Below are 23,423 nucleotides of genomic sequence, written 5' to 3'. Positions count from 1 at the left end.
CCTCAAATCAGACCTTTCCGAGAGAACTGGGTCATCCCGGCGCCCCTTCAGAAACCTCCAAATATGGAGCCGGCCGGGAGATCACTGCTCACGCAGTGCTTAAAGGTTTTTCGCCAGACCTGCCTCAGCCCTCATCGGCAAGGCCGCAGAGCTGAGGTTTCTGCATTTCTATGTCCTGGACACACTTGGAGTGTATCGAGCTGCTATGGGTGATCAATAAGGGCAGTGGTCATGGGCATTTTATGGGTGTTTGTAAAGGAGGTGATGTGGTTTTGATGGGAAGGATACTCACTGGGTGACCCTGAGTGAATCCATTATCCTCCGTGGGCCTCAGTTCCCATGTCTGCAGAGTGAAGGAGGGAGACAGGAGTTCTTAGGCAGCATCTCTGAAGGTTTACAAGCTAAGTACCAATTCCTTGCACATGTGTGCACCGCACACATGTATTACACGGAGAGCGTCGAAGCTCTCCATCGCTTTTGTTTGGTTCTTGAAGGGGCTTCTGGAGCCCACATTGTCCACAATAACTCGCCTGGACAGCCTCTCAAGGCTGTTCATTCCTGGCCTGTCTGGGAATCTGCTGATAAAGTTATTTCTCAGCCTCAGGAAACAAGTCCTACAGAGCCAGGTGCTCTGTTCCTGGGATGACGGGGACCTGAGCATAAAGGAATAGCTCCCCACAGAGGTTATTGCTGGGGCTTTGCTGGCCAGGGACGCCCCCGCTGCCAGCACCCTGTGTCTCTGCGCCAGGCCCTGCTCCTACCCCACAGGCCCCCCTGTGCCCCTCCTGCCCTTCTTTGGATGCTGTGCCAGCCGAACCCATCTGCCTGCTTCTAAGCTGGTCCCCCATCGTGCTTGGAGCAAACCCCAAATCTCTCACAATCCCTACCTGACCCGCCTCCACCTGCCTCTCTGAAGGCATCTGGTCAGTGCCTCATGTTCTGGGTTTGGTCCCCGCTCGGGCCTCTGCCTTTGCTGGGCCCTCTGCCTGGAACGTTCTTCCCGCCTCTTCCACCACCTGGCTCCTCCTTCCCGTGTCCACTCAGATACCGGCTCCTCCAGAAGCCTTTCCTGACCCTCTCACCCCCCTACCCAAAAAGTTAGATAGATACCCACCTTGTTAGCCTCCATCAGCGCACCTGGCTTGCTTCAGCACCACTACCATGATCTGTAATGAGATGTTGATGTGTTTTCTTCCCTCACAAAGATGTCCCCCCATTTGAAGGAATGAACCGAGTCTTCTGTGTCCCTGTGCCTGGCTCGAAGCATTTCCTAAGTGCACCCACTCGCATGGCTACCACTAAAATGAGTGGCAGTGCCCACTGCTGGTGAAGGTGTAGAGCAACTGGAACCCTCACACTGTTGATAGATGCCCAGTGGTACAACCTCTTTGGAAAACAAGTTGTAGCTTTTGTAAGCCACACAAGCACTTACCATGGAACCCAGCACGCCCACTCCTAAGTATTTACCCAAGAGAAAAAACAAGACATATGCCCACACAAAGGCTTACAAATATTGTAGACTTCATCACAGCCCAACACTAAAACCAACCCAGCCGTCCATCTAAGGAAGTCCCCAAGACGGGGCTGAGGACCCACCCAAGTGTCCCTGCGGCCGAGGCAGTGGAGTGGTGGCCAGGGTGTTGGCAGGGCCTGGGTGACACGGTGTTCGTATTCGCGGTTGTTGAATGCACGTGGACTGGAGAAAGGCTGGGCAGGTGGAGGGCTCGCGTGGCTGGGGCTGCCCCTGGAGGCAGAGGCTGCCCGAGCACCGTGTTCCCTGGCCTGAGGAGGGGACGGCCACTCAAGAGAAGCTTGCTCTGGTGCTACTACCCATGCATGCCGGATTCTTGCAAAATGCCAATTAAGACATTTGACCTAAATTCGGATAAAAGCCTTTTTCCTGTGTCAAGTTGAGCTAATAATATACATTTATTCATAATTTATGAGGCCCAGTAAGTGGGAACAATTAAGGAAAAGGCCTCACCAAACCTATTTCTCCTGTCACATAAGCTCCTTTTTTTTTTTTTTTTTTTTTTTGTTCTCGCATGCAGTTCTGGCCCCACTGCCTGCCATGAAATGCTATTTTTTTTTATTATTTAAAAAAATTTGTTACTATTGCTGTGAGTTACCATTGCTTGAGCACTTGCCATGCAAGCCTATACCTTTCTTTCGTCTTCACCTTATGAGGCAGGCAGGGGGTTCCCATTTTACAGGTGAGGCAGCTGAGATATGGAGGTGAAGGGACTGGCTCAGGGTTTCACCGTGGCTGACGGGGGCATGATTCAGGTCCGCTAGACCCCTGGGCCTACAGTATTCCATTTCAGTGTCAAATCGGCAGGAGCCCTCCTATTGGTAACTGTTAGACTTGGGAGATGGGGGTGAGAAAGCAATCGCCTTCTGATTCGGGGTGAGGGAGGGGTGTGGGGTTAGGCCTGAGAACCTGCGTTATTTCTAACATGGTCCAGCTGCTGCTGCCTCTGCCGGTCGTGGGACCGCCCTTTGAGAAGCACTGGTTCAGGCAGTGCTGTGGGCTCAGGGCCTTCCAGACCTTTTCTTGTGTGCTGCATACGTTCTATGGTACCCAGAGAAACGTGTAGCCTGGCTTTTCTCTTTACACATGTGGAATGTCTACGGGTATTTTGCAGTTTAATTTCTTGTCTAACATGTCTTCAAGAGTCTATACAGCTACCTCATTCTCTTCAACAGCACCATAAGATGCCATGATACAGGTGATACTGGTTTTATTTACCTGTTGTCTAATGATGGGTGGTCTTCCACATTTTAGACTTCACAGATATTCCTGTAAAGTCCCTGGGAACAGGGGTGTGTGTTTGTCCACAACATACTCACTCGATAGCACTTGCCATTATTATTATTGCGATGTTTGTTGCTTCATTATTAACTAGAGGCCTGGTGCACAAAATTCATGCACGCGGGAGAGGGTGTCCCTCAGCCAGCCTGCAACCTCTCCAATCTGGGACCCCTCTAGGGATGTCCGACTGCCCATTTAGGCCCGATCCTGGGATATCCCTCTCACAATTTAGGACTGCTGGCTCCCACCTGTTCGCCTGCCCACTTGCCTGATTGCCCTTAATAGCTTCTGCCTGCCAGCCTCATCATCCCCTAACCACTCCCCTGTTAGCCTGACTGATACCAAACTGCTCCCCTGCCAGCCCAATTGCTCCCAACTGCCTTCTCCTGTCAACCTGGTCCCTCCTAACTACCCTCCCCTGCAGGCCTGGTCCCCCCCAACTGCCCTCCCCTGCAGGCCTGATTGCCCACAACTGCCCTTCCCTGCTGGCCATCTTGTGTCCACATGGAGGCAGCCATCTTGTGTCCACATGGGGATGGCCATCTTGTGTGTTGGAGTGATGGTCAATTTGCATATTACCTTTTTATTATATAGGATATGGAGGGATTGTTGTCTTCCATAAATCTTCTTCCAGCTGGGGGCAGGCATGGAAAGGAGTAGGTCTCTATTTACAGGTCCTCGTAAAGTTTTCAGCAAAACATTGCTGCTAAGAGAAAAGATGTGCTACGTGGGCAGGGCCTTGAGAAATATAGAGGAGTGCAGAGGAGAAGGGGAGAGCACAGCAGGCAGGATAGTGCTGCCAGGGCCTGGCTTCGCTCCTGGTACATTCGAAAGATGCAAGAGAGTGGGGCAGCACTTGACATTTCTTGGTCATTTGGCAAAGTGGCCTTTGCCAAGGGTGGCTGGAGGTCCGGACTGGCAGCATCATGAGCAGGATGGTCCCTGCTTGGGGTTAGCCAGGCTCAGCTCTGACCAGCCTCCCTCCTTCCTGTCTCCTCAGGATGTGGGGTCCGAGGAGGAGCAACTCTGCGCTGACTTTCCCGAGCTTGACCTCTCCCAGCTGGATGTCAGTGACTTCGACTCGGCCACCTGCTTCGGGGAGCTGCAGTGGTGCCCCGAGAGCTCGGACACTGAGCCCAGCCAGTACAGCCCCGATGACCAGGAGCTTTTCCAGGTATGACCTCCCGAGCAGCTGTCCCTGCTCCGCGTGGCCCTCTCTGCCCCTGAAAACCTGGCTCTGCTCGCACCACCTTCTTCTGCATTTGCTCTTGGGACTACCAAAGCTCTTAGGACTGTGTCTCTTGCCCTGGATCTGCACTTGATCTTCAGCAGCTCTCATCCTTGCCAGGCCTCTGGAAAGTGAAGGTTGGGAAAAGCTGCTCCCTCATTGGGATGCTCCCCACTCCCCCACCCCTAATCCCAATCAGAACCCAGTCCCTCTGTGGGACAGGGCAGGTTCCACGTTCTCCCTTCCCTGTGGTATCTCACTCGGTTCTCTTCTCTATTCTGTGAGGCAGGCATAATTATTTCCCCATTTTGCAGATGAGGAAACTGAGGCTCGGAGGGTTGAAGGCATGTCGCCAGGGCCGTTTACATAGTCAGTAATGAGCTAGCTTCAAACCCAGTCTGCCTGCCTCCCAAGCCAGGGCTTTATAGCCACGATGGTGCCGTAAGGGGAATGCCTCACATTTACTGAGCAGCTGCTCTGCGGCAGGACTGCCCTGCTTGCGTATATTAATTCACTTAATTCTCCCAACAACTCTCAGATGTAAGTACAGTTACCGCCATTTTTTAACTGGAGCCCAGAGGGTCTTTAAAAGAGGCAGTTCTGAGAACCACTGTGTATACATATGCTCCCAACCTCGGGCACACGTACTGGGTGATGTTTCCTTTAAGAAGCATTCTCACGTGGAATACTAGGATGTCTGAGGTTTGCTTCAGAATAAAGCAAGCTCAGGAGCATTTGAGATCTTGCTTCCTGGCATAGGCCATCTGTTTGGCTCCAATGAACTCCCACACAAAAACGAATACAGCAAGCCCGGCGTGCATTTGCGCGTGTGGGTGTGTTGGTGACCTGGAGGGTCACGGATGAAAGGAGATGGGCCGTGTTTGTTGAGGCTGGGTGATGGGTACATTCAAGTTCACGATTCTCTCCTTGAAGTGTGCTCCCCATGAAGACTGGGGGGAAAGACCTGGCTTCCTGCACCTGCCTGGCAGTGTGGTAATAACAGCAGCAGCCTATGTGCCGCTTGCCATGCAGGTGCGCCATAGCGTCACCTCGGAGGATCCGGGAGGTGATCTCGTTGCCTCTGTGAGTCAGGCACTGTGTTCATCAGTGCACGGAGCAGCCTAGAGGGGAGAGGGATCCTGGATCAGCTGACACGTAAAGAAACTGTGGTCATTGCACTGGGGGCCCAAAAGGAAATGAACTGGGATGAGAAGGGGTTCTAAAGATGGGGTATCAGGGAAGGCCTCAGGGAGGAGATGCTTCAACAGTGGGGAGGAGGAGCCTCGTGGAGACCAAACAGCAGGGACAGAGGAAACAGTAAGTGCAGAGCTGGGGAGCCGGAACAGAAGGGCTGGGGGGAAGAAGCTAAGGGGAGACCAGGAAATAGTCAGAGAGGTCAGCAGAGCCAGATCATGCAGGGTCTGTGGGCTAACGTAAGGAGTTTAATTCCCCCCCCCCAGGCTATTCTGATATACAAGTATTAATAACCCATTTTACAGGTGAGGACAGTGACTCTGAGAAAGGTTAAGTAACTTGCCCAATGTCCCACAGCTAGGAAGGGTCAAGGTGTAGACTAACCTAAGAACCCATACCCCTCACTGCTACCCAGCCTCTCTGCCAACCCCATGAGGACCAGCGGGCTGGACTCCAGGTCTGGCTCCATCTGGTGACCTTCATTCTTTAGGTGAACAAAGGGAATGAGACCTACACTATGCTGCTCTCTCCCTCAGAGGGCGCCAACTTCCAGAAAAAGCTTGTATGTGTGGAGGTTGATGAGTGAGAGGGATTTAAATGCTGCAAGGAGACCATCCCATGCTTACTCAGAGATTGACCGGTCCCACTAGCAAGATCCTGCCACGGTCCTACTATGTGCATAACATGGTCTCAGAGATCCTGCCACGGTCCCACTACGTGCATGACATGGTCTCAGACACAAGTCAGCTTGGTGTGGCCCCCCAGCTCCCAGCTGGCAAGGAAGGCAGAAGCCTCACAGATGCTTAGGACTAAGCAGAACTCTGCCCACCCAGCCCCTCTCCCCGTTGCTGGCCTGTGCTCCCCACCTGCTCCCAAGAGTAGGCCAGCTCCACCCATTATACACTGATGCGCCTCTGTGCCTGTGGTTATGTGATCGGAGCCTGATTCCCGCCCTGGCCCCTCGTCAGCCCCAGGAGCATGGGGACCTGATGGCATCGTGCATTGTTACAGTCCCAGCGCTCTGCACAGAGCCTGGCACTTCCTCAGGCTTAATACATATTTACCAACTGACTGCATCTTTCAGTGCACAGCTCTCATGTTGGCTCCTTCCAAGGAAGTTGGTCAGCTGCTTCCCCTCGTGGGTTTGTATCCTGTGTGTGTGTGTGTGTGTGTGTGTGCATATGTGTGCACACGTGTGTGTTTATATGTGTTCTTTAGACTTCAAGCTTCTGGGAGGACAAATAGCAATTTATTTGTCTGTGTGGGCCCTCACCCACTGTCAGGACTCAATCGTAGGAAGGCACCGATTGTAATGTTTCTTTCCTACCAAGGGCCAGGTGTGAGCCGGTCCACAACCTTGAGCGGGGACTCGGGGGCCATAAGTCCTTCCCCCTCCTGCCACTAGCTGGTGCAGCTTCTGCACTCGACCGACCAACCGACCGACCGACCGGTGGGACTCAGCAGTGCTGCCTTGGGTCACAGGTGTGAACTAACAGTCAAATGACACCACTGCTATGAAAACAGACTGGGAGAGTGAAGAATAAGCTGCTGGGACAGGTTTGACCACGCCTCGGGGGCAGGGACTGCCAGGGCAGGGACGTGCCTACCACTCCTCTGTCTGCCTTGAGGCCCAGGGTTGGGGCCACACCGGCACTTTGTAAGCATTTTTGGAGGAATCAGGTGCTTGGTTGTTCTGTCATTCTGTGCCGTGTGGCCCTGGGCAAGTAGCTAGCTTCCTTTGGTTGGGCCTCAGTTTCCACACGTGAGCAATGAAGAGGGAACATGGATTCCATCAGTGGTTCTTAATCTGTTGGGGGAGAGTTAGATTCGGATGAAATCTATGGACCAACTCCCAGTAAAAAAGGGGGAAACAAATTTCCTGGGTTTCCCAGGCTCCAGTTTCCCTCCTTTTCCCCTCCCAGGACAACATAGGATTTCAGCGTGTCCTTCCCGCCCTGAGGCCTAAATGCTGTTCTGTGACATTCCTTCAAGCACTCTAGGCCCAAAATGAAGGTTTCCCCCAGCTTCCGTACAGACGCCTTTCCTCCAGCTTGAAATCAGCTCGGGAAGGTGGGGGGTGGGGCTGCGTCTATTAATATCCCTTCCTCCGCTGATTAACTCTCCATTAATTTACACTCCGTTTCCAAGCAGAGCTGGGGGAGCCGAGCTAATGGGCCGGGAAGGGGAGCGGGGAGGCACAGCCCCCTGTACTGTATTGCCCTCCAGGGCTGACGGGATGACACTGTGGGCAGGAATAGCCTTTTTTTCTCAGGGAGGGCTGAGAAGATGGTGGAGGCCTTTTGTTATAATAGTTATTTTGTTGAGGCCAACCTGTGGCCTTCTTGTGTCCCATCTGAGCTCAGCACCTGGCACACACCCCCTCCTCTGACTGGCTGTCTTGTGTGACCTCGACAAGTGTCTTCCCTGGGCCTTCATTCCCCCACCCTAAAAAGAACAGGAAGTAAGTCTCCCTGTGAGCGCCACCTGTGGGGCTCTGGCCATTGTTGCCTGGGGGGGTGTGCAAAGAGAGATTCTGGTGAGGAAGGAACAGCCACACCTGCTTAGCAGTAAGGGGAGTGGTAGCGCTTAGGTCACGTGGTTGACATCCCTGGTCTCTGTGCGATCCGGGAGGGGTCCGCTGATATTCGTGATAATTCCTAGTATCTCGGCCATCGGGCATCTCTGTGAAAGGGAAGTCTCATTCCTTCCAGTGCCTGATGACATCATTTCTGAGTAGCATTCCTCTAGAATCTATTCTTTGAAACCCTAATCTCGGTCTCCCCTCGTGGCCAGAATGCATTTTATGGGTGCACTCAAAAAATCTGTCCGGGTGCCTCCCATTCTTCTGGGCATGGAAGAGCTTCCATCATGGCCTCCAGACTTGCCTTCCTCGTAGAACTGGAGGGAGGCTGGCCACGGATCATGGCTTCCCATTTTATAGCAGAGCAGTGAGGCTTAAATCAGAGCCCTGAGCAGTCAGCCCTAAGAGCGGTCATTGAGCCCCAGGTTCCAAGACCTTAACTCCCCGTCAGGCTAGACAAGATTGCTCTGGGAACATGGGGGCTCTGGTCTTTGGGTTGGGGGTGGGGTGGGGGAGGGGAGTTAAGGGAGCTCCATTGCATTCTTGAGCCAGAGTCCATGGGTCCAGATCTACCCTTGGCCCTCCCCATCCCCAGAGCTTGGGCCAGGCCCAAGCAAAACCTCCTTTTGACCTCTCTTTTATTCTTAGCTGTGTTCCAAAAATGACAAACGCGTTTGTTCTCTTCTCCCCATGCCCCCCTTCGAGTCACTCAGCTGCGGCTCCGGCTGCAAGGCCTGGAACAGATTTAGTGGGGCCAAAAGGCTGTCACGAGATGCGTATTTCAGATGAACTTCCTGAAGAAAGGATAAACAGCCTGATCTGGGATGGGAAAGAGTGCTGGGGGAGGCATCATGTGACAGCTTGTGCTGCCAGAACAGGCCCGGCGACCAGGGATTACTAAATGAGGTCCTCGCTGCCTCGCCGAGAAGCAGGGTGAGCTTCGCAGTCCAGGCCCCTGGGCGTGGGCTGGGGGGCTGGGACTGTGCTCCCTGGCCCTCCTTGCTGTGGATCTTCGACATCGGAGAACGAAGGGTCTGGTTCATCTGTGCATGGAGTGCTCGGTGCCCTGCCTCTGTCCTGGATTTGCTGTGTGACCCTGGACACCTCATCAAGCTCTACGAGCCTCAGTTTCCCCAACTGTAAGACAGAGATTGGAATGGCACCCCACCATTAGGTTGTTGTGGGGCAGTATTTACAAAGCCAAATTCTCTGTCCCAGGCTCTTTGTACTTGCTTTTCCCTCTGCCTCGAACCTTCGTTCCTCCCCCTCTTGCCTGGCTGGTGCCTTCTCACCTTTCAGGGCTCCTCGTGTAGGTTTCAGCTGCTCAGTGCAGCCTCCTTTGACCCCCAAAATAACCTGCGGATCTTCACCCTGTTCTTATTTGCAGCACGGCTTCCCTTTATCTTCTTCCCAGCCTTTCACGCTCCCTGAAGTGATCTTGTTTGTTTCCTGGCTTAACTCTTTTCTCCAAGGGAGTGTAAGCTTTATGAGGGGCTGTCCCGGTCTCAGCATGTTGTGTCCCCAGTGCCCAGACAGCACCAGGCACAGAGAGCCATTCAGTCCGTATGTGTTAGGGGAAGGGAGGGAGGGAAGAGATGGGGGAAGAACGTTGCTACCACCACCATCATCATCTTTATTATCATCAGCACTACCAATGTCATCATCACCACCATCATCATCATCATCACTGTCATCATCTTCATCACCATCACCATCGTCACCACCATTATCACATGAATTATAGTAGTAAGTAATGAGTAGTAGTAGTGGTGGTGGTGGCAGTAATAAGTACTTATATGTTAACTTATTTAGTCCTCAACAATGACTTTATGATGTAGGTATTACCATTTGACAGGTGAAAAAACTAAGGAACTTGCCTAAGGACACATAGTTGAAACGTATGGGTTCTGGGATTCAGCCTCGGCTCCAGAGCCCCAACCCCTAACTACCACACTAACACCTCCCTGTGAGTGAGTGAGTGAGTGAGGCATGCAGGCCCTGGGAACCTGCCGGGAGAAGGTAGCTGGTTGTCCTTGTCGCCTTTCCCCTGCCTGCCTGGGCCCAAGGGGAAGAGCCGCTGGGATGCTGCTACCAGGGGCCTAGACTGGCGCCCGGGCTGTGTCCCAGGGTTGAATGCTGAGGCTGTGGTGCAGAGCTGCTGTCCTTGGCAGAGGGGACAGGTCTTGGGAGAGCACAGCCCAGCCTGGGACTCCGGGGACAAGACCATTGTCCTCTCTCCTGCTGCTGCTCCCAAACGCCTGAGATTCTTGGAGTTGATAACACGTTTCCTGGGCAGCATTCTGTGAGAACCTGATGGGGGAAGCTCCTAGAGGGTCTGGCAGGAGGATGATGATGGCGCAGCTGCGTGTGCACAGCAGGCTTCTGCCGTAAAGACCGCCGAGCCGAGACATGACTAACCGTGTTCCCCCTCTGCTCGGTTCGTGCTCCCGACTTCAGATAATCGACAGCGAGAATGAGGCCCTCCTGGCGGCGCTCACCAAGACCCTGGACGACATCCCCGAAGATGACGTGGGTCTGGCTGCCTTTCCGGCCCTGGACGGTGAAGACACACCATCCTGCGCTTCAGTGTCACCTGCCCCCTCCTCTGCGCCCCCCAGCCCCTCCCTGGAGAACGCCCCGGCCAGGACCCCAGAGGTGGATGAGCTCTCACTGGTGAGAACCTATTTCCAATCAAAGGGATGGCGGTGGCCTAGGATGGGGTGCAGGGTTGTAGGGATGGTGGGTTTTGGGAAACCGACTGCAGCCCCTGGAGATGTCTCTGTGCCTCAGGGACAGTGGGGTTCACAGAAGACAGCCTGGAGGGGAGGCCTCCTGGGCCTCACCTTTACACCCGTGCAGCTGGGCTAGCCTCAGAGTTTTCACACACAGCTGTAGGCCCTTGGAGATTTCATGGATTGACCTTCATTGTGTTGTAAAACCTTGAAATTACATGCAAGCATTTCCCTAAATATTATGCATACACCCACAGTAAAAATCAAGCAAATGTGACAGTGAGAAGCAAAACTTCCTTACTTATCTCATGATCGCTATTCCCCGGAGTGTACTGTGGTTACGGATCTATTATGTGACATTCCTCTTCCACTTTTTTATTTTTGTACTAAACACAGGGAGCCTGCGTTACATTCTGCTCTGCACCTTGCCTTTCACAGCGTACCTGCGTGTCTCTGCAGTGCTTTCAGCTGAGTACAGGCAGCTCTGGTCCATCCTTTTTCTTGGCTGCATAGTGTTCCTATGTAAAGACATACCAAGGCTTATGTAACCAGCCCCCTTGTGCATGGATATTTATGTTATTCCAACCCCTTTATTGCTACAGTGCTGTAGTCACTGCCCTGGCTCAGTGGCCTTTGCCACATGTGAGTGGATACATTTCCTAGAAATGGAATTCTCGGGTCTACAGAGACATGGTTGGTTTTCCCCCCCAGTTTAGACAGATACTTCCAGATTGCCCTCCAAACAGGTTGGACTGGTTTGTACTTCCGTCAGCAAAAGTTGAATGCTCCCCGTGTGAGCCTATGCGGAATGTGGGAATGTGCACATGGGGTCACAGTGTTCTGGGGAGAAGGTCTCAGCTTTTATGAGCCCCTCAACGGGGTCTGGACCTCGAGTTGCTCATAGCATTTGCCCTTGACTCAGGCTGAGGGTACAAATGCCAAGATGTGCTGGGGTGTGAAGTCCAGCTACACTCCCCTGTTTCCCGCTCCTTTCCTTGGTGCTCTGGCTACTGGAGGCTGGTGAGACCCGGAAAATCCGCCTGATGGAATTGGTGAGGCCTTGGGTCAGAGTTTTGAGCTGGAAAGGCCTTTGACCCAGAGTGGGGAGGGCCCCTTCTGTGGCACAGCAAGTCGGGGTGCTAGCGAACACGAGAACCCAGGATGCCGTTCCTTCTTTCCTGCTTCTTTTAAGTTCCCCAAAGGAGTGTGAACCATTTAGTAAGCACCTTGGATGTGATGGACATACGGGAATGTCCAGTCCCACATTGTGGCTCCTACAAGAGGGCCCTGCTTCCTGCAAGATTAGAATCAGACCTCCTGGGTTTGAATCCCCACCCCACCGTTTAACGCCAATGTGTCCTTCCCCTCTCTGACTCAGCTTCCTGGTTTGTAAGGTGAAGTGCCTATCTCAAAGGCAGTAGGTAATACACCTAAACCACTTAGAACAGAGCTTGGGCGGTGTTCAGATGTTGCTCAATAAATGCTCTCTAAGTCATGATTCTGGCACAACCATTACTGGTCGTAACAAGAGGAATTCTCCGCACCATTTCTGAGTGGGGCTCTGGAGCAGGACCAAAGCTCTGCGAGGCAGAGAGCGACCCCTGCTGGCCATAGACAGTTCCCTCCTGTGCCTTGACTGTCTTCATTCCACGTGTTTTTGAGCAGTGTTTCGAGCACTGAGCTAGGCACCTGGGAAACAGATTCCTAGTACACTGTCGGAGTTAGAAAGGCCCTGAGGTGTCCACACGCTAGTACACTGTCGGAGTTAGAAAGGCCCTGAGGTGTCCATTCCTAGTACACTGTCGGAGTTAGAAAGGCCCTGAGGTGTCCACCAAGGCCCACGGACCTCTACAAACCTGTGCATTTTTCTGAAGTCAGCAGCTTCTAGCATATTCTTAGAGAGACTCCTGAGTGGGGGGAAAAAAAGAAAAGAAAAGAAAAAAGAAAAGAAAAGAAAAAGAAAGGTTCAGGTATAGTTATTTAATCTACCTGCCCCTGTTATTCCAATGGAGAAACCAAGGCCCAGAGAGAGAAAGGACTTGCCCTCAGTCTCATGCTGAGTTGGGCTGAGCTGGGTCAGAACCAGGTCCTTTCCTCCAGTCCACAGAACGTTTCCTGTCCACGTCAGAGATCACAGCTGTGTGTGTGTGTGTGTGTGTGTGTGTGTATTTGTGTGTGGGTTTGGGGTCCAGATGGGGATCCTCCAGCTTTTACAGGAGTGTGGGATGGCCTTTTCTCTGCTTCCTGGGCCTTTGGCACCCCTTGTTGGGACAACCTGGGGGATATGACCCCCAAGGAAGCACTCGGTGCTTTAGCAAAAACCTGCCGTACTTCCTGGCTTGCTCACGGCCGTGGCCGAGATCGGATCTCCGGTAGGGCTCCAGTTGCACTCAGCTCCCTGCTAGCTCGGCTGTGACACGTTGTGTGCCTGCCCTCTGGGTGCAGACGTGTAAGTGTCTCCGTAGTTTTTATGGAAAAACTAGGGAAGCCAGACAAGCTGGAGTGTCACATGCTTCCTCTTGTGTAGAAACATCGGGAGGCCAGAGGCGCTCTGTGTATAGCATTAAGTACAGAGAGCTGATTGTCTAACAGCCCCAAACACACACCAGCATCCCAATAAATTGTAAACCCTTTTCAAAACGAATTACCTAAGAAGGCTATCTGTGACTTTGAGAAACCCAGCCAGATCTTGGGTCATGTCTGCCCACTCTGTTCAAGTACGATGTGCAGGTGGGGCAAAAGCAGGTCTCCAGTTGTGAGCACACGAAACGCAGAGTTTATTCTTGTATTATTATCATTATCATGTGTTCGTTATGGTGCTCCTTCCCATACAAACAACTTGAAACCTACTTTTGCCCCACTCTGTATGTTGGGAACATAGTCTAGATCAGTGCTCGACAAACCACGGCTCGCAAGCCACATGCGGCTCTTTGGCCCCTTGAGTGTGGCTCGGCATTAGAACCACTTCTTCAAAATAGACTCGCCCAGACCGAAAACCAATTTCTGCCCATGGGCCACGAAGTTTCAATCGCACTGTACGTGCGCAACTGCATGTGATATTTTGTGGAAGAGCCACACTCAAGGGGCCAAAGAGCTACATGTGACTCTCATTTTGCTGACCACGGCTCTAGGTCATTGAATGCCTGTGCTATGTTCTTCCCAGGTCCTGGGATGACAGGGTCAGGGCGTGATCAGTCTGAGGGGCTAGCTGGGGCTTCTGCCTCTCTGTCCTCCATGGCCTCCGGCTGTGGCTCAGCCCAGCTTCTCTCCTCTCTGCTTCTCCCGCAGCTGCAGAAGCTCCTGCTTGCCACATCCTCCCCAGCGTCCGGCTCCGATTCCCAGAAGGAAGGGGCCGCCTGGCGCCGGACCAGCCTCAGGTCCAAAAGTCAGCGGCCTTGTGTCAAGGTATTTCTGCCCATGCCCTGAAACCCATCCGGCCCCCCGGTGGCTGGGGCTGGGGGTGCACCCTTCAGCTCTCATTAGGGGTTTCCAGTTCAGTCGCTTTCCCCCTGGCTCCTCATGCAGTCCTTGTGCCTGGTGTGCTGGGCACTTCATGAGACCCAGGCCAGGTTGGGGTTCCAGAAAGAGCCCCTCACATTCTCTCACACACACCCATGTTCCAGGCAGTGCCAGACCCTGGGCTGGAGGAGGGACCAGGGAGGCGTGGCCTGACCTCAGGGGGCTTTTTCTATGTGGTGACAGCGTGAAACAGATCTCGTGGTTTGGAGACACAGTAAGGAGCTGGGTCTCTTTTGGGGGAGCTGTGGGGAGTTGGCAGCTGTATTTTGAACACCCAGGAGCTAGGGCCAGACCTTCCTGAGCCCGGCCTGTGGCGCAGGGGTGGGGCTGAGGGGAGAAGCAGGACGGGCCTCCCTCCTCACTCTGGTCTCTCTTCCCCCCCAGGTGGACAGCGCCCAGGAGAAGAAGGCCCCCACAACGCAGCCTCAGAGCCGGAGCTGTTCGGAACTGCATAAGCACCTCACCTCGGGGCCATCCTGCCCCCAGGCGAAAGCCCACTCCCCGGAGAGGGGCCTGCAGCCACCAGCCCCGCTGCCTCCCCGGCTCCCCGCCAAGGAGGATGAGGAGCCAAGCAAGGACCGCCTGAGCCCCCAGCCAGCGCCAGCCTCTCCCTGGGCCTCCCCGGCACGGGGCAGGGCCAGCTCCGGCGCCCAGGTTCCCCCGGAGGACATGCAGGCCGTGCTGCAGCTTATCCGCTACATGCACACCTACTGCCTCCCCCCGAGGAAGCTCCCCACGCCGGCCTCAGAGCCGGCCCCTCAGCCCTGCGCCAACCCCCCCAAGCAGGCCAGACCCTGGGCCCAGCCCCCGCCCCCCTCCAAAGCCACGTGGGCCAAGTTTTCCATCCTGAGGGAACTTCTGGCTCAAGATGTCCTCTGTGATGTCAGCAAACCCTACCGCCTGGCCACACCCGTCTACGCCTCGCTCAGGCCCCAGCACAGGCCCAGAGACGGCCAGGCCTCCCCCGGCCGCCCGTGTCCCGTGGAGGTGAGGGTGGCAGCTTCACCCAAGAGCACCGGGCCTGGCCGCAGCCTGCGCCCTCTGCGGCTGGAGGCGAAAGGCCATGCCAGCCGGGTGGCTAGGCGGCAGCAGCAGGAGGAGGAAGAGGAGGAGGAGGAGGAAGAGGAGGAGGAAGAAAAGGAAGAAGAGGAGGAGGAGGAAGAGTGGGGCTGGAAAAGGCCGGGCAGAGGCTTGCCGTGGACCAAGCTGGGGAGGAAGCCGGAGAGCTCCGTGTGCCCCGTGCGGCGTTCCAGGAGACTGAACCCGGAGCTCGGCCCCTGGCTGACGTTCACCGATGAGTCGCTGGGCCCCTCGGAGCCCCAAGGGGAAGGAGCCCTGCCCTCGCTGAGCCTGGCTCCCGAGGCCTATGACACGGAGGGGGAGCAGGGCAGCCCCACGGACGAGGACAGTGGCCAAGACCAGCAGCAGCAACCCCGGGGACCCCAGATCCCGGCTCTGGAGAGCCCCTGTGAGAGTGGGGGTGGGGACACCGATGAGGACCCCAGCTGCCCGCGGCTCCCTTCCAGAGGTAGTCGGAGTCTGTCTGCGGGAGAGGGGCAGGGGTGGGATGTGCTAGGAGCCGGGAGCCCTGCCTTGGTCAAGTCCCTTCTCCTCTCTGGATCTCAACTTTCCTTTCTGTACAAGGGGCTAGCTGGGCAGATCTTCAGGGATCGCCCATACACCAGGCAGGGGCCAGGCGCCACTTACTGAACAAGGAGGGGGACGCCTGCCTTGATGGGGCTTGTGTTTCGGTGGGGGAGACGGGTGACCAAAAAGTAAGCACACAAGGAAGATCATTGCCTATGGTGATAAGTGCTCTAAAGAAGACTTCGTGGGTGATGATGGGATAGAAGGTGTGTCTGAAAATTCAGCTCCACATGAAGGTGAATTTTACATGGTAACAGTAGTGGTGATGATAGTAAGAGTTCTCTGTTCTTCTGTGTACCTGTGCTGGGCACTGGTCTAACACGGATGATCCCCACTGACCTCCCCGCAAGGTTATAATTGCCCTGTTATAATCCCCATTTTGAGGCACAGAAATGGAGGCACAGAGATTCCTTTAGCTAGTTAGTCCCGCATCCATGGGCACCAGAGCTCCTAGACTCTGGCCTTAGGCTCCCAACTCTTCCCCCTGCGCTGCACTGTGTGGCCAGGAGGGGTCGCCCTTTGCACTCATCTGCTCTTTCTGGGAAATGGAATAAATCTGCCAGGGGCTCATGTTGCTGAGACACCTGGGATGAAGGAGGCTTTGGGTTGTCCCCTAAAAATGGCAGAGGCTTTTGGGTCACGTGCTTGAAGGGAGCTGTGCTTGGTACCAGTTAGGGTCTCCTCCTGAAGGAATCCTTTGCTAATGGTGCCATGTTGAGGGATCTTAACTTTTTTCTCTTTTGTCTGCATTTCAGACTCTTCCAGGTGCCTCATGCTGACCTTGTCACAAAGGTAGGTTTTGGAAATGATCGGTTTGTTATTCCATGAGACTTTGTCCTTTTGGGGGTGTACTTCGGGGTGAGGGGCAGGAGGCTGGGTGGTCCATCAGCCCTGAGCCTGGCCCTGCCCCCATGCCCGTGCCCTCATTGCCCCGGGGCCCTTGGAGCTGGGCTCCCATAGAAGGGAGTTTGCTATTAGGCACTAGTCTCTGCAGGGAAGGGTGGGGAGTCAAAGCCTCCACCATTTTGGAAGCTGTCCTCTCCGGGACCAGGGAGGGAGTTCTTTTCTTGATGGGGGGAAAGCTGGAAATGCTGTGTGGCTTTGGGCAAGTCTGTCTCCCTCTCTGGGCCTCAGGTGCTCAATCTATAAAACAAGGAGGCTGGTGATCCTTGCCCTCTCTCCACTCTCCAGGAGATCTATCTTGCAGCTTTGAATTTCCTCTTAAAACTAGTTAGTGGGGGAGGGAGGGGTCTCTAGCAATTCTCCCCAGGCCTCACTTCCACAGGCAGCAGAGCCAGGCTCTACCACGGTGTCCCCTCGCCCTCTCCGTGCTGGGGAGGTGAGGCCTGCTGCTGACTGGCCTCTTTCCTCTCTGTCCTCCCCGCCCACCAGTGACCCTCCTTTTGGCAAGAAGAGTTTTGAGCAGACCTTGACAGTGGAACTCTGTGGCACGGCAGGTGAGCCGGGGCTGCCCTTGAGGGAGCTGGCACCATGCCCAGCAACGAGTCCCCCCACCCTGAGCAGCCCCTCGGGCGGTGAGGGGTGCCCCCTTGAGCTCTGCCTGCCACTGTGGCACAGGCTGTGCCGGGTCTCGAGATGCACACTGAGGGTGTTCGAAGCAGCAGGCTCGGGGGCCGGCTGGCCTGTGAGCTGATGTCGGGGTCAGCAAAGGTAGAGCCGCTATCTTCCCCCAAAGGAGCCGCAGTCCTATGTGGGAGACAGACTCACACCATGATGAGGACTGTTTCGTTCCCACTAATTCCAAAGTATGAGCGGAGCTCTGGGAGCACAGAGGGGCGGTGCAGGGGGCGGAAGTGGGGCCTGGGCAGATTTGCAGGGGGCATTTGAACTGGCCTTGCAGGATGGGTAGGAGCTGAGGAGACAAAGAAGGGGAAGGGTGTCTCTGGCAGCGGAATCAGCACGAGCAAAGGCAAGAGCAGGGAGAGTACAGAGGCCCCTGAGGAGGCTGGTCCCCTGGCGCTGTGACGTGGCAGACCTGGGGGGTCAGGGAAGAGCAACCACAAGAGGCTGAGAGGACCGCCAGGCTGAGGGCTTTGGTGTTGATCCCGTAGACTTCGGGAGCCCAAGAGAGGAAGCTGTCTGTGGTGTTTTCTGAGTCTCCTCTTGTGCGTGGGGGGGATGGAGGCCAGGGGCAGATGCAGGAGCACTAAGGACACTGGAGATCAGATCCAGCTGGGAGGCAGCTGGGAGGTCCTGTTGAACGACGGATGGGGAGCAGGAAGTTATCCCGGATGGTCAGGGGCTTCGGCTGCCATTGCCAGGCTACAGAAGGGATGGCAAATGGGTTTCATCACGTCAGCTCCGAAAAATGGATGGTGGACTCTGCGGAGTCCCAGGCCATGCCCAGGCTCCGCCAGGAGCGCGGTAACCGATTAGTGATGCCTGGCGTCCCGTTGCGTTTGGGAAGTGGGGTCCCACTTTGCCATCCCCAAACTAGGGTTCCCGTGTCTCTTGGAGAAGTGATCTGTCTCCACCTCACGTGTCTCTCCTCTCACACGGATAGGACTCACCCCACCCACCACCCCTCCCTACAAGCCCGCGGAGGAGGACCCCTTCAAGCCGGACATCAAGCACAGCCCGGGCCAAGACACAGCTCCCAGCCGCCCCGCCCCGGAGGGCCTCCAGCTCAGGGCTGCCCCGGGGGCGGCCCACAAGCCGCCCAAGCAGCACCCGGAGCGGAGCGAGCTCCTGTCCCACCTGCGGCACGCCACCGCCCAGCCCGCCTCCCAGGCCGGCCAGAAGCGCCCCTTCTCCTGTTCCTTTGGAGACCACGACTACTGCCAGGTGCTCAAGCCCGAGGGCGCCCTGCAGAGGAAGGTGCTGAGGTCCTGGGAGCCGTCCGGGGTCCGCCGGGAGGACGGGCCCCAGCAAGGTGCCCCGCGGGCGGAGGCGCAGGCCTCTGGCTGGGAGGAGCGCAGGAGCCGTGACGCAAGGGCATCCCCCAAGGACAGCCTGCTGCTGAGAGACCACGAGATCCGCGCCAGCCTCACCAAGCACTTCGGGCTCCTGGAGACGGCCCTGGAGGACGAGGACCTGGCCCTGTGCAAGAGCCCTGAGTACGACACCGTGTTTGAGGACAGCAGCAGCAGCGGCGGCGAGAGCAGCTTCCTCCTGGAGGAGGAGGAGGAAGAGGAGGAGGAGGAGGAGGACAATGATGAAGACTCAGGGGTCAGCCCCCCTCGCTCTGACTACTGCCCCTACCAGAGCCCTCCGAGCAAGGCCGGCCGGCAGCTCTGTTCCCGCAGCCGCTCCAGCTCCGGCTCCTCGTCCTGCCACTCCCGGTCACCAGCCATCCGCAGGACCTTCAGGTACGGGTGGGTGGCCCCCGGAGGGACAATGGGCAGCTGAAGGCCCTGGTTCCCAGGGTGCCAGGGGAGGGAGGAGCCTTGAAACTGGGTCTGCGTTTCCCTGTGTGGCCCATGACCTGGTGAGAGGCCTGAGGGTGGTCTCCTCGGGAAAACTGTGGGCTAGTCCCGGAGGCACGCAGAGAGCCTGCTGAGTGCCAGCCAGGAGGGGCCCCAATCTCCTGGCCTCAGGAGGGGAAGAACCTCTACTTTCCACCATTTGGAGCCTTAGGTCTAGATGAACTTACTTCCTATCCATCTGTTTTCTGCTTATATACTTGTAAGATGGGTAGGTTTTTATGGGAACATAGACATACCCACACAGTTTCTTACCTACGTGACACGTGTAAAAGGAAAATTAGCATGATTCTATTCTGTGTTCTGAAACATGCCCGGGTTGAAAGCAGGAATGAGGTTTTATCCCCTTTTCCAGTGCTGCTGAGTTGCACTGTGACTTTCCAGTCAACCCCCCTTTTACCTTTGCTCCGGGTGGTGTGATGGTGCGTCATGAGCCTGTTTGCTCATCCCGTCCTTGCTCACTGAACCGGCCTGCAGAGGGAGCCGGTCCAAAAGTCAGTGGATTGCTGTGCAGAAAGCATGGAGGAGGTCTGACATATTTTGGTGGAGGCAGGTTGCTTCTCTCCCTGATCCCAGCAGGATCTTCCTGGCGGGCGGGGGGGGGGGGGGGGGGGGGGGGGGGGAGGGGAGGGGGGCTGAGGTGGGTTGGTGCAGGTCCCAAACCCTCTGTCTGAAATGCGCCGGAGTGACCACTAGATGGTGCTATTGGGTCTAGAGCAGAGCCGTTGAGTCACCTGGAGGTCTGGTTCACAGCGGATGGCTGGGCCCTACCCCCTGAGTTTTTGATTCTGTATGTCTGGGGGTAGATAATTTGCATTTCTAACAAGTTCCCAGGTGAGGATGCCCAGAGTCCCCAGAGTATGACTCCGAGAACCAGCATTCAGAAATAGAAAGATACCTTTTCTTAGAAAACTTCAGCTTCCTGTTTGCATATCTACACCTGCAGCTCTTCTGCCCCGTTTGAAAATCTGATGAATGCAGAGGTTCCTCCCCCATTTAAAAATGTGCTTATACATCTACCTTGTCATTCCATTTTTATGGAGCTTCCCAGGCACTAGTGTTTCGAAGCCCTGGACCATGTTCCTCAAAATGAGCTCCCCAGCGATTTCTCTAAAAGCCCTTCTCTATAATAAGCCCGGATGATCAGTTAGGACCGGCTCCCTTAGACCTCTCTCCGCTCTCTCCTGCTCCGTTCTCCTTCCCCCTCCCCGGGGCTGCTGGAAGCTAAATGACTCCGTGTTTATCTGAGGCAGTTTCTCTGCCACGTTGGTTCCTTGTTTCAGAGCTCCTGAGGTTCTATTCCTGTCACACCCATCCCCCAACACCGGAGCTGGAGCTGCCCAGGCTGCTCCCCGCGGACAGGTTCTGGGGTGTGTAGGCAGGGCCTGCCTCCGGGGCTTGCTGGTGAAGAGTTGGGAGCCTTTCTAGAAACCCCCATGACTTCTTTCCTCCGATCGCTTTTAGGCCAAGTTCAGCCTGGCTTTTCTGCTCCCTGGAGAAAGGTGACTGCCTTCCTGCTGGGCTGCCTGGCAGAGCTCAGCACCTGGCGAGCCTGGCAAACTAGTCGTCAGCCTTCTCCAGGCCCACAGTGCTTTCCCTGTGCCTCCGCCACCAAACGCTGCTCGGCAGGAAGCGTTCTGAGCGGGTTTAGCAACACAAGCCCCAAGCCCCGAGGCACCTTCCAGTCGCTCTCAGCTCTTCCGGGGACGCTGCCAATTCCATGGCAGGTGGACGGTGATACTGTTATTGCGGAGCACGTTATAGTTCGCCGGCCACGTCCCCTTCTCTTACCCTTTTTTTGATGCCTTGGGAGAGTGCATCTGCTTCCTCTCCCTGTTTTATAGACGAGGAAGCTGAGGCTCAAAGAGGTTCAGCAGAAACGTAGGGCACGCAGTTATTATGCACATAGGTCCTGGGCTCGGCGGTTCCGTGCATTTTCTGACTGGACCTTCACAAAAGGCTGAGGAGGTGGACACCATCGTTCTCTCTGTTTTGCGGATGAGCTGAAGCTGAGAGGGCTTACGTACCTGGCCCAATGTCACCCAGCAGGGGGGGGGGGGGTGGTAGGGCCAGGCTTCCAGCACAGGCTGTCTGACTGCAGAGCCCTGCTCTTACCCTCGGTGCTGTATCCCATTCCCAAGGGTGCAGACAGCATGTGGGAGAGCCAGACCCAGCCACTCCTCACGGGCCGTGCTCCCTCCAGAGGAGAGGGCAGCGTGCGGGCAGGCAGGAAGGCACAGGTGTGCCTTCTGGATTGAGTAGCCTGATGGCCGGACTGGACATGGGGCTGTGATGGCAGCCCCGGCACCAGCCACCAGAGGGCAGTGGGTCTGATTCCGCAGACCTCCCTCTTCCTCGGGCTTCTGCACATTCTGGTTTCAGCCAATCCTAACCTGCCCCTGAGCCTCAGGGTTTTCATCTAGAAAATGGGGAAACATAAGATGCATTGGTTTCTTCCTCCGATCAAACACGGGAATGAAGTGAAAGGGCCTTTTTATCCACAAGAGCCTGGCAGCAGGTGGTGGTTCCCAGCGATCTAGTCCCAGAAGGTGGCAGGAGGCGTGTGTCCGTGGTCAGCCCCCCCAGGAGGCACTGGCTGCCCTTGCCCAGGGGGGTCCTCATAGACCTGCCGCCCTCCCCACACGGTCCCTTCTGAGAGTGAGTGCCTCTGCTTTGCTTGTTCACTGACAGATGTGAGAGCAGAGGGCCGTGTTCAGACGGAACGCCAAGCGTCCGGCATGCCAGGAAGCGGCGGGAAAAGGCTATTGTAAGTGACCTGGGGCCCCGGAGCCCAGAGCCAATGGGAACCAGCAGGGTGTCAGGAAGGACCGGGACTGTGTAGGCCTGAAGCTCTTTCGGGGCAGGTGCGGTTGGGGAAACAGAGCCAGGCCCACCAGGCCACACCCTAATCCCTCCCCCACCTTCTGGGTGACCTTAGGCAGGTACCCCTGCTTCCCTGAGCCTCAGTTTACTCCTCTGTACACAAGAGAGTTGGGCCTTATGCTTCCTAAGGGTCCCCCAGCTTGGTCAGGTCTAAGGGACCAAGAGAACCCCCATCCCTTGCTCCCCACACACCTCTCTAATCCTCCCCCAGAGAAATCGCACAGACCCAGACTGCCTGATGAGTCCACTGCAAAGCACCTGCCCCACACCATTCATCGGGACGCTGGAGGGGTGGGGGTGGGGGCGGTTTGAGGGTGAGCCAGCCCCTCCATGTCACTGGAAAGAAGGGAAAGGGGCGTAAGACAAGCACAAACAGACAAACGGACCCTCTCTTGATTGCTTTCCCCATGACGGGTGCTTCGGGGAGGAGGCAGGGGGTACACTCGGGGTATCCCTGCCACAGAGGGACAGAGCTGTCTGCAAACAGGCTGAGTGTGGGGTGTTGTCTTAGAATCCAGGTGTGACCGACCCTGCAGGAGTTGTGACATGTGTGGCATGGTCCTAGACCCCGGACAACTACAATGAGCAAGACATAGGGTAGACGAGAGAGTGAGAACAGGCTCATAAACAAGAAATAAGCACTGTAATTACAGGTTGGGAGAAGCGTGTGAGGGCGATCACATCACAGTGAGACCGTGGGACTGTTTTTACTGCTGGGGAGGATGTATTTGTATGCTGGTCTGGAGGCAGGGCCTCCTCTGGGAGCTGAGCCCTGAGGGATGAGAGGTACCAACCAAGCAAAGACTTAGAACAAGGGGCCGAGGTGGGGAAGAGTGTGGTGAATTCCAGGCAATGCCTAGAGGCCCATCATGTCCCGGTGTGGGGTGCACAGTTCCCGTGACTGCTGACGGCAGAGCCTGGGAGGGCTCCAGGGTTGCTGGCCTTGCCCTGCTCCTGGAGGAAGCCTGTCCCAGCCAGAACCTGTCTGTATTGGCCCTGGAGGCACCGGCTCCCAGGTTCCCGGGGCCATGGCTGGAGTCATAGCAGGTCCAAGCGACTCTTCCATTGGCAGTGGCTGGAGCTGGGCGCAGCCGCAGGTGGAAGAGGAGAGGCTGGGCTTCCCACCCCTGCCCGCTGCTGGGCAGCTCTAAGGGCCCCTGGGCATGGTCCCGAGCTCTCCTGAAGGTGGCCTCTGGCAGGGTGTCTCCAGGCCCTGGCAGAACCACGGAGAATGCTGGCTCCAGCAGCCCTGTGTCTCCTATCCCGTCCCTTTCCTCCCAGCCCACCGACTCCCTAGACCACCTGGCTCCCAAGGGCTGCCGCTACCACCTGGCCTTCCCACTCCCACTCTTCCCCCATTTCCCAAAAACGTCTAAGACGCAAA

General features: G+C 55.8%; 1 protein-coding gene across 1 annotated transcript in view; it reads left to right on the top strand.

The window, feature by feature from the left end:
* The window catches only part of PPARGC1B (PPARG coactivator 1 beta), a 101,592-nt gene that overhangs the window by 66,484 nt on the left and 11,685 nt on the right, over positions 1–23,423 (top strand). The window contains exons 2-9 of the mRNA XM_084884203.1: positions 3,813–3,986; positions 10,273–10,488; positions 13,836–13,952; positions 14,451–15,594; positions 16,469–16,505; positions 17,106–17,170; positions 18,238–19,042; positions 21,848–21,923. Of these exons, the coding sequence (XP_084740329.1) occupies positions 3,813–3,986; positions 10,273–10,488; positions 13,836–13,952; positions 14,451–15,594; positions 16,469–16,505; positions 17,106–17,170; positions 18,238–19,042; positions 21,848–21,923 (2,634 nt within the window). The remainder of the gene's footprint in view (positions 1–3,812; positions 3,987–10,272; positions 10,489–13,835; positions 13,953–14,450; positions 15,595–16,468; positions 16,506–17,105; positions 17,171–18,237; positions 19,043–21,847; positions 21,924–23,423) is intronic.

This window comes from Pipistrellus hanaki, assembly GCF_964339955.1.
Source record: "Pipistrellus hanaki genome assembly, chromosome: 5".
Lineage (NCBI taxonomy): Eukaryota > Metazoa > Chordata > Mammalia > Chiroptera > Vespertilionidae > Pipistrellus > Pipistrellus hanaki.
This window is presented reverse-complemented; position numbering and strand designations above follow the sequence as displayed.